The 11,499-nt window shown below is 40.7% G+C and overlaps 1 protein-coding gene across 1 annotated transcript in view; it reads left to right on the top strand.

The window, feature by feature from the left end:
- Positions 1–11,499, top strand: part of CORO1C (coronin, actin binding protein, 1C) — an 81,402-nt gene that overhangs the window by 36,770 nt on the left and 33,133 nt on the right. Inside the window, 1 exon segment of the mRNA XM_006870430.1 lies at positions 5,516–5,638. Within this exon segment, the coding sequence (XP_006870492.1) occupies positions 5,516–5,638 (123 nt within the window).

The raw sequence follows: 11,499 nt of genomic DNA, 5'->3' as shown, positions 1-11,499 counted from the left end.
AGTTGTTCGAACAGAACATGGGAACACTGGATGGTTTAAGATTAAGAAAGGTGTGTGACAGGGTTGTATTCTTTCACCATACTTATTCAACCTGTCTGCTGAGCAAATAACTTGAGAAGCTGGGTTATATGATGAAAAATGTGACATTAGGATTGGAGGAAGACTCATTAACAACTTGTAATATGCAGATGATACAACCTTGCTTGTTGAAAGTGAAGAGGACTTAAAACATTTACTGAAAAAGATCAAAGACCACAGCCTTCGGTATGGATTGCATCTCAATATGAAGAAAACAAAAATCCTCACTACTGGACCCTAAACAACATTCTTATCAATGGAGAAAAGATTGAAGTTGTCAAGGACTTCATTCTTCTTGGATCAACTATCATCACTCATGAAAGCAGCAGTCAGGAAATCAAACGACATACTGCCTTAGTCAAATCTGCCGCACAAGACCTTTTGAAAGTGTTGAAAAGCAAAGATGTCAGCTTGAGGACTAAGGTGCGCCTGACCCAAGCCATGGTGTTTTCAATAACCTTATATGCGTGTGAAAGTTAGACAGTAAATAAGGAAGACTGTAGAAGAATTGATGCTTTTGAGTTATGGTGTTTGAGGAGAATATTGAAAATACCATGAGCTTCCCATAGAACCAACAGATCTGTGTTGGAAGAAGTGCAGCCAGAGTGCTCCTTGGAGGTCAGGATGGCCAAACTTCATCTCTCATACTTCGGACATATTGCCAGGAGGGACCAGTTGCTGGAGAAGGATATATTTGGTAGGGTGGAGGGTCAGAAAAAAAGAGGAAGACCCCCAATGAGATGGATTAGCTAGCCAAGTGGCAGCATCAAGCGTGGCAACAATAGTGAAGTTGCCCCAGGATCAGGCAGTGTTTGGTTCTGCTGTGCATAAGGTCACTATGAGTCGGCACCAACTCAGTAACACCTGACAACAACAGTGATGGTTATGGAGCCCTGTTTTGGCGCTGTGGGTTAATTGCGCCAAACTGCAAAGACATTTGAACTGCAAGGTTGTTGGTTCAAGCTCAACAGCTGATCCTTGGAAACCCTATACAGGGTCGCTATGGGTCGGAACCGACTCGACGGGACTTCACAACAACAAATAATTGTTATGGAGGATGGGGGTGATTATTCACATCTATTGGGTAGACATTTGTTCACAAGGGTGACAGGGCAGGCAATATACAAGAAGAGGGAGATTAGCCGGGGAAAGATGAAGGTAATGGGAGATGCAGGGAGGAATGCAACAGTTAAGTGAATAGAGATGAATAACTGTTAACTGTTTTGTACATGGAGGGGATTATAACCACGTAATGGATCGCAAGATTGGTTTGAACCATAAGGTCAATGGTTCAAACTCACCAGCCATTCCTTGGAAACCCTATACAGGGTCACTATGAGTCAGAACTGACTCGATGGCACTTAACAAATGAAGCAAAGTATATGATTTTTTTTTTTTGTAAAACTGATAATCTACTCTGTAAACCTTAACTCAATTCACAGTAAAATGTTGGAAAAAAAAAAAAATTAAAACCCAAACTAAATCTCTTGCCATTAAGTCAATTCCACTTTATAGTTACCCTGTAGGATAGAGTAGAGCTGCTTCATTGGGTTTCCAAAGATGTGTTCTTTATGAAAATAGATCATTAGGCCTTTCTGGGGGGGTTTTGTGTTTTAAAAGTTTTTATTGTGAATTGAGTGATAATTTACATGGGGGAATATTCATTTCATTACAATGATTACAATCCCCTGCATGCTTCATCATTCACCAGTATTTGCTACTATTACCTGTCTTTTTTTTTTTTTTTCTTCTAATTCACACGTGCACCAAAACACCCAGGAATATAAAAACAGCCAAAGGTCACACCCTGAAAGCCTGCCCCCAGCTGCCTGCACACATCCCTTTTCCCTCCAGGCGTCCTCAGCTGTTTTGTCTCTCATGTCATCATCTCTGCCTCTATCTCTGGTGTTGCCGCTTCTCTGGATAGGGTCCCACACTCCTCTCCTGCTCTTCTCCCTTGATGCTCCCAGGGTCCTCTGCTCTGGGACTATAATATCAACCACTCACCTTTTTTGTTACAAAACTTCTACCTTTACAGTTGGAGCAGTCGCAATTAGTCATGATAATAATTACTCACTATTGAATTATGAGAGTCTTGTCCCCCTCTCCTTTCATCTGGTGGGTTTTTAACCCCTGCACTACGATCACAGACTAAAAATCCAATGGAACATCTCTACTCCTGATACATATGGGGTCACCTTGAGGCGGAATCATCATGATGGCAAAAGGTCTGGATTTAGACTTTGTGTTGTTGCTAGGTACCGTGGAGTCTCTTGCTACTCATAATGACCCGATGTGTAACAGAACAGAACATTGTCCAGTCCTACACCATCCTCACAATTGTTGTTATGTTTGAGCCTTAGACCTTGCACTAAGAGCTGAAACTGTTCTCGTGTTTAATCCTCCCAGTAATCCTGAGAGTTCTGTATTATTGCTCCATTTTACAGGTGATGAGCTGAAGCGTAGAGACTATATAACGTACCTAAGATTCCATGCTCTTTGAGCAGTAGAGCCTGGTTTTGAAGTCCTCGCTGTCTGATTCTAGAACTTATGTTCTTTGCTTTAACGTACAGCATTTATGTAGAGGTCTACAGTCGAGTCTAAGTAAGGAAATCATGGAATGTACAGATACTGAAAAAATTGCCAGGATGTCTGCCCCAGTATTATACAGACAATTTTCTATAACAAGAGAGCAACAACAACCATAAAATGGGTTGTTAAAATGTTTCAATGATTCCTTTTCATTCACCTGCTTCTAGAGCACATAGCACCTCAGCCTGGACTGGCATCATCCTGTTCAAAAAAGGAAATCGCTTTTTTGTATGACTCCTATTGTGGTAGTTATCATCTTGGTTGACACCATTCCTAATTGCTAAATCACTTTAAATAAAAAAAAAATTGGTCTAATAAGCAAGCCAGGTTGGCTTTTAGTTTCAAATGTGTGATGGCTATTTATTACCAACATTAAATCTTTTATTCGTAATGAGACATGAAACTAGAAAGTGGGTGAGGTCTAAAGTTGGTATTAGACTTTCTGACTGGCATTTCTATTTATTAAAGACAGTGGTGAGACTGAGATGGATATTTTGTTGTTGTGTTTTGTTTTGCTTTTTTACAGTAGAAACACATCTATATTTTAGTTTGCTTAAAATTGGATTTTGCTTTATCTATTTGATAATTAAAATATGTGGTTCTAGAAGTTTCGATCTTTGGGATTTGGTGGGCTGTCCTTGATAGCTGTTTTTGGAAATGAAAGTTCTTACTGGGTTATCACTGAGCAGTGTATTCATGTCATCCTACAAGATTCATCAAGAAATGCTGCATCTGGGGTTCCAGTTCATATGCATGAGCTAATTCCAAACAAAACATGTTTAAACAGGTCTTTGCAGTCAACAGATGGCTGTAGACAAGTTTTTTCAGTTATACACTTGTTTGAGTCTTGTTAGGGTCTAATAGGGAAAATTTAAAAAGGTCCAGTCAAAACATTAGTTTCCGAAAAAAATCTGCTGGGCCAGTTAAATTCAAGGCAGAGAGGCCAGTTCAGAAGGTTATGGTGACTGGGTGTTTTGGGGGGATTCTCAAGGAGCAATCTTGGTAGATTTTCTCAAAGGACACAGGATAATCACGGGTACTTATTAGGAAGTTTTAAGAAAATGGAAAATTACACTGGCCAGGAAAGTTGCACTGAGGAATTTTTCCCCATGACGATGATGTCTCTACTCATTCTTTGAGAATTTTGTTGGGAAACCTTACACCAACCACCCTACAGCACTGATTTTGTCCCTTCAAGCTTCTTTTTGTTCTCCAAACTCAACATTTAAAAGAAACACTATTCTAAGTCCTTGAAGGATGCCAAAACTACTGTTTAGATGTGGTGTATAAATCAAAGAGCTTAGAATTCTTCAGGAAAGGGTTAGAGAAATGGAAACACCACCTGTACAAGTATATGGACCCTGTTATTGCTGGCTCCTACTCATAGGATGACAGTCTGCCCAGTCTTGTACCGTCCTCACAATTGTTGCTATGTGTGAGCCCACTGTCGTTAGCACTGTGGCAGTCGATCTCACTTGGGGTCTTCCCTGTTTTGCGGACCATATACTTTACTGAGTCCTTCTCCCCACTGAAAAAATGTCCAAAGTGTGTAATCTGAAGTCTCCCCATTGCTCATCTAAGGAGTAATCCTGGCTGTACTTTTTTCAACACACATGTTTGTCCTTCAGGCAGTCCATGGTATATTTAATATTCTATACCCACACCATAATTCAAATGCATTTTTCTCTAGTATTCCATATTCATTGTGTAACTTCCATGTGCATATATTGTTATTGTTAAGTGCCATCAAGTCGGTTCCAACCCATAGTAACACTGTATAGGGTTTCCAAGGAGTATCTGGTGAGCTTGAACTACCGACCTTGTGGTTCAAACCGACTTTGCAGTCTAGAGCATTAACCCACAGTGCCACACCAGGACTCCCATGTGCATATGATGGTGGTGGTGATAGTTATATGCCGTGGAGTTGGTTCTGACTTATAATGACCTTGTATAGGGTTTCCGAGCCTGTAAATCTTTACGGGAGCAGAGAGAGCCTTATCTTTCTCCCACAGAACGGCTGGTAGTTTCAAACTGCTGACCTTGGATTGCAAATATCATGGTTTGGGTAAGGCACTTCTTAGTCTTCAAAGTGATATCATTGCTTTTTAACACTTCAAGTCTTCTTTTAGCAAGCAAGGTTATGTCCTCTGCATATGGAAGGTTGTTAGTAATCCTTTTGTTCAGCCCTAATGCCGTCTTCTTGCCATCCAGCTTTCTTAGATTATTTGCTCAGCATGCAGATTGAGTAAGTATAGTGAAGGGATATTTATGCTTATGAAATCCTTTATGCACACCTTTTCTATCTTTAAACCACTCAGTATCCCCTTGTTCTGTTCAAATGACAATCTTTTAGTCTACGTATTTATTCCACATGAACACAATTAATTGTTCTGGAATTTCCATTCTTCTCAATGTTATTCATAGTTTGTTATGAACATAACAGTCAAATAGTCAGTGAAACACAGATAAATGTCTTCTCCTATTTTCTGACATCAGCAATGATATCACTAGTTCCATTTCCTCTTCTGAATCCAGCTTGGATCTTTGGTAGTTCCCTGTTGACAAACTGCTGTAAATTATTTTTTAATGATCTTCAGCAAAGTTTTATTTGTGTACGATATTCATGATAGACCTCGATCAAGGATATGTTGATGTAATAGCTCCACATTTTTATATATTTGTTTAATAAAGGTTTGTATGATTTTATAGCAGTACATTTGCTCTTGCATGTAGGTAGTAGAGGATTTTGCGTGGCATCAAGAAGGGAGAAGCGGACCTGTGACAATGTAGAAAAACTCTAAGGTGCCAATGTTACAATAATAGGTCTGTTTTTCTCTTCTTTCAGACTGGTCGAATTGACAAATCCTACCCTACAGTATGTGGCCACACGGGACCAGTGCTCGACATAGACTGGTGCCCACATAATGACCAAGTCATTGCCAGCGGGTCCGAGGACTGCACAGTTATGGTAAGCTCCCTGGAGTGCCGTACATGCACAGTTCTTGGCTTCCTGCCTACTACTTTCACAAAGTGTGTGTGTGTGTAGGTCTGAAAAGCAGAAGGGAATCACATCTGATTGGCCCACTGGATTCTACAAGGATTTAGTAACTACATTAAAGTTTAACAACAGATAAGTCTTTGAATTGTCCCTATGGTAAGAGGTTGATACTATCTTTTTCTTCTCTCTTTTGGGGGTGAGTGTATGTCTGTAATGTTTGTCACCAGTTGATACCTGCTCTGGGGAGGTTTTCAAGAAAGCCTGATGACTTTCCAATAGTTCTGTGAATGCTGTTTGACCTCTTGACCCGCGCCCCAGAAAGGAGAGAAAAGGCTGTTGACACAGTCTACAGCAGTGAAACAAGCTGCCAGAGGGATGTATGAACAGGGAAGGGACACCTCTGAAGATGTAATAAGGGTTTTCATACATGCTAGCTTCCAATTGAATGTCAGAAGATGTTTACTCACCAGTGGACCCTGGCTCCAAACACCCTCCTAATGCAAATACACAAAAAGACTTCAAAGATTGAATATGCCGTCTACACACCCTGGTTTACATTCCCAAAGTAGGTCATTTTAGTGAGCTATGGCGTTTGGCGAAGTGAAACCAAGCTTTGGAATTCCCTGCCCCTTTCATTTATAATTTCTTATTGTTGAGAATGTAAGCAGCTAAACCTATAGAAATTCCGTAGTGTCTGCACATACAGTCAGTGATGTTGATGACATTCTACCAGTTGTACAACCATTCTCACCCTCCCATTCCAAGTTGTTCCTCCCTTCCCCTTGAGCATAAATTCACTGTCCCCTACAGTTCCTCTCTAATCTTTCAGGTTGTTGTTGTCAATTTGATCCTGTATTGGTAGTTCTTAAAAGACCATAATGCTCAAGGTAGACATTCTTTACCAGTTAAGCCAGGGATGGGGAACCTTTTTTCTGCCAAAGGCGATTTGGATATTTATAATATCACAATGTAAATGTATGTTGCTATGAAAAAAAGCTCCTATGTTTATTCCATTTCGAGTCCTGCCTGCAGTTGCCTTGGACAGAGCCAGACCAAATGATTTGCAGGTTTATACAGCCTGTGGGCCGGACATTCCCCACACCTGAGTTAAGCTATGCTGTTTTTAAAAGACTTTGGTTTGAGGTTTAAATTTTATCTCAGGTAAATATTTTCAGGGGTGCATCTAACCTCCATGACTCCAGAAAATATAGATTCCATGAGAATTTGAAATCCAGTTCTGCATTTTTCCCTTCTTGTTCTTGACTGTATTTTTAAGCATTAAAATTGAACTATGGGTTTGGACGCATTGACAGAGAACTTCCAGAGATTCAAGCTGGATTCAGAAGAGGACGTGGAATGAGGGATATAATTGCTGATGTCTTATGGATCTTGGCTGAAAGCAGAGAATATCAGAAAGATGTTTACTTGTGCTTCATTGACTACACAAAGGCTTTCGATTGTGTAGATCATGACAAGCTATGGACAACATTGGTTTAAAATTAAGAAAGGTGTGCTACAGGGGTTGTATTCTTTCACCATGTTTATTCAGCCTGTATGCTGAGCAAATAATCTGAGAAGTTGGGTTATATGAAGAAAAACATGACATCAAGATTGGAGGAAGACTCATTAACAACCTTGTGATACGCAGACGATACAACCTTGCTTGCTGAAAGTGAAGAGGACTTAAAACATTTACTGATGAAGATCAAAGAGCACAGCCTTTGGTATGGATTGCATCTCAATGGAAAGAAAACAAAAATCCTTACCACTGGACCAGTAAACAACAACGGAGAAAAGAACTTCATTTTTCTTGGATCAACTATCAACACTCATGGAAGCAGCAGTGAAGAAATCAAACAATGTATTGCATTAGGCAAATCTGCTGCCTAAGACCACTTGAAAGTGTTGAAGAGCAAAGGTGTCAGCTTGAGGATTAAGGTGTACCTGACCCAAGCCATGGTATTTTCAATAATCTCATATGCATGCAAAAGCTAGACAGTGAATAAGGAAGACTGTCGAAGAATTGATGCATTTGAGTTATGGTGTTGGAGGAGAATATTGAAAGTGCCATGGGCTGCTAAAAGAACCAACAGATCTGAGTTGGAAGAAGTACAGCCAGAGTGCTCCTTGGAGGGCAAGATAGCCAAACTTCATCTTTCATACTTGGGACGTATTGTCAGGAGGAATCAATTGCTGGAGAAGGATATCATGTTTGGTAAGGTAGAGGTTCAGAGAAAAAGAGGAAGGCCCCCAGTGAGATGGATTGGCAAAGTGGCAACATCAGTGGGCTCCAGCATGGCAACAGTTGTGAGGTTGGCCCAGGACCGGGTAGGGTTTTGTTCTGTTGTGCATAGGATCGCAATGAGTCGGTATCGACTCAATGGCACCTAACAACAACAACAACATGGATTTGGAGCAGTGTCTAATGCTAGCCCAGATTATGTTATAAAGCTTGGGGATCCTCATAAGGCTGGGAGTCCTGCTGTCCCTAAAATCAATGGAGACTGTTCTTAAGTGACTTGCAAGGAGTCTCAGCCACATCCGATGGAGAATTTAGAGAAATGCAGTGTTTTTACGTTCTCTTCATTATCTGTGGACTGAACCAGACCTAACAACATTGTTTGGAAAACTTTATTAATTAAAATTGTTTTACATAAATACACGTTAATTCCTGCACTGCATCACTGAAACATTGAGTTGTCTTTCCTCATGGACTTTTGGCTGACAATGAAGCCTCCTGTGATCTCATCATTTTGGCAGCCAAAGCAGATGAAAGAAATATGCTGCTGTGAAAACGAGCTGTTCCATTTAATGTGCAAAATTGATCATTTTAATGGTTGCAGAGACATTTCTGCTGAGGAAAAAGAATATTATCCAGATCTGATACTGAGACTCGCAACCGCTGTTGAAGAAGTAGGTGTGCTGTGTCCCTTTATCTTGCTCTCCCTCTCTCCAGCATTACTGGTCATGTTGCCCTTTTTTAAATCTTAGTATTATCAAGCACACAGCAAATTGTTAATGAAGTACTATGAGGTGAACACCCTGTAACCACCACCCATGTCAAGAAACAGAACTTTCCCAACCTCCACAGAGACTCCTCCACGTGCCCCATCCCTATCACAGCTTCCCTCCCACCTCTAAAAGTAGCCTCTACTCTGACTTATAGGAGTGTGCGGGTAGCATAGTGGGTGAAAGGGGAAAAACAACCCCGGTGCCCCTCATCAACCACACCTCTCTCCAAATGGCCCATCTAGAGAGCTTTATTCAGGGTGAGAATGATAACCTCTGCCGGAGAAAGAAGGCAGAAGGCGGAAGGGAGGAGAGAAAGAAGGAAGAGAGAGTCAGCGGGAAGGGAAGGGAGGGGATTTATATAGGTTCAACAGGAAGGGAGTGGTCATTGCTGGGGTGATTTAGCTCTGGCCTAACAAAAGCCATGTTGTCCTTTAAACTATGTGCCTTGTAGCTTTGGGCGGGAAAACAGACAAAATGGAGTTGGAGGGAGGGGAGAGGGAAGAACCGGAAGGTATTGTAACAGTGGATGATGGATGAGCTGGGCTACTCATAACAGTTCGTATCTACCAACCACTCCGTAGGAGAAAGATGATGCTTCCTTCTCCCGTAAAGCTTTACAGCCTTGGAAACCCTATAGAGGGGTCCCTGTGAGTTGGAACCAACCCCACGGCACACCATCACCACCACCACCCTGAATTTTAAGCACAGTGCATTAAGCATTGGACTACTAACCACAAGGTCATCAGTTAGAACCAGGCAATCGCTCCTCGGAAGAAACATGAGACCGTCTGCTTCCAAAAAGATTTTCAGTGTTGGAAACTATAAGGAACAGTTTGACGGTGTCCTGCAAGGTCCCCGTGAGTCATTGAACCAACTCAGTGGGTTGTGTGGTCTCCTTATATTTACAATGCTCACTTTCTCACCTCTTCTGATGATTTTCTGATTATGAGTTAATGGGATCTAGATCACTGTTGTTATGTGCCATTGAATTGATACCGATTCATTGTGGCTTTATGCACAAAGGAACAAAACTCTGCCTGATCCTGTGCAAACTCAGTCATTGTTCTGCTTCATCCCATAGCCACTGCCACTGTGCCTGTCCATCTCATTGGGGTCTTCCTCATTCATTCTGATCCTCCACTTTACCAAATATGATGTTCATATCCAGGTACTGGTCCCTCCTGATACTGTGTCTGAAGTATTAGAGATGAAGTCTAGCCATCCTGACTTCCAAGGAGCACTCTGGCTGTACTTTTCCCCACACAGATTTGTTTATTCTTCTAGCAGTTCATGGCACTTTTAAGATTCTTCTCCAGCTCCATAACTCAAATAGGTCAATTCTTCTACAGTCTTCCTTATTTATTGTCCAACTTTCACATGCATATGGGGCTTTTGAAAATACCGTGGCTTGGGTCAGATGCTGCTAGCCCTCAAACTGACATCTTTGCTCTTGAACACATTGAAGGGGTCTTTTATGCTACAGATTTACCTACTGTTGTTGTTGTTAAGTGCCGTCAAGTCGATTCTGACCCATAGCGACCTGTATAGGGTTTCCAAGGAGCAGCTGGTAAGCTTAAACTGCCGAACTTGCAGTTCAAACGACTTTGCAGTCCAGCGCATTAACCCACAACGCCATACACCTAATGTCGTATGTCATTTGATTTTTTGATTGCTGCTTCTATGAGTGTTCATAGTGGATACAAGCAAAATGAAGTCTTTGACAACTTCCTTAGGTACCATTGACTCTTGATCATATGCTACCTTTTGAAATGGTTGAACAGACCACAGTTATTTTTGGTACAGTGACTCTGTATTCCTTTGATCTTCCTTTAATGCTTTCTGCATCATACAATATTTTGCCCATTGAATGTTTCAATATTACAAGTCATGACTTGAATTTTTCTTCAGTTTTTTTCAGCAGTGACTTTAGTGGTTGGTAGAAAAATTTGAATAATAGTGGTATTAACTGGTCTTTGTAGACTTAGGAATATTATCGTATCACAGACAGTATTATTATTCAAGGTAAATCTTGAAAAGTTCTTTATGATGAGGATGCCATTCCTCTGCAATTTGTCATTCCCAACATAGTAAACTAAATGATGTCACATTCAAAACGGCGATACCAGTCCATTTCAGCTCACTAATGCCTAGGATATCAATCTTTATGTGTTCCATTTCGTTTTTTTGCAAATTCTAAATTTTCCTAGATTCATATTTTGCACATTCCACGTTCCAGTTATTAATGGGTGATTATAGCTGTACATCAAGAACATCATACATGAAGAGAGCAAAAAGACATTAAGAAAAGAAGGAAGGAAACGGTCAAAATGGATGTCAGAAGAGACTCTGAAACTTGCTCTCCAGCGCAGAGATGCTAAAACAAGTGGAAGAATTGAAGAGGTCCAAGAGCTGAACAGAAAATTTAAAAGATCAGCTCGAAAAGATAAAATCAAATGCTATAATAAAATATGCAAAGATTTGGAATTAGAAAACCAAAAAGGAAGAACACGGTTAGCATTTCTCAAGCTAGGGGAACTGAAGAAAAAATTCAAGCCTCGACTTTCGTTATTGAAAGATTCTCTGGGCAAATTATTGAATGATGCAGAAATGCATCAAGAGAAGATGGAAGGAATACACAGAGTCATTGTACCAAAAGGAAATGGTTAATGTTCAACCATTTCAAGAGATACCTTATGATCAAGAGCCAATGATACTCAGGGAGGAAGTTCAAAGTGCATTGAAGGAATTGGCAAAGAACAAGGCACCAGGAATTGATGGAATAAAAATTGAAATCTTTTAAGAAAGTGAGGCGGCACAGG

The sequence above is a fragment of the Chrysochloris asiatica genome, unplaced genomic scaffold (assembly GCF_000296735.1).
Source record: "Chrysochloris asiatica unplaced genomic scaffold, ChrAsi1.0 scaffold00142, whole genome shotgun sequence".
In the NCBI taxonomy this organism is placed as follows: domain Eukaryota; kingdom Metazoa; phylum Chordata; class Mammalia; order Afrosoricida; family Chrysochloridae; genus Chrysochloris; species Chrysochloris asiatica.
This window is presented reverse-complemented; position numbering and strand designations above follow the sequence as displayed.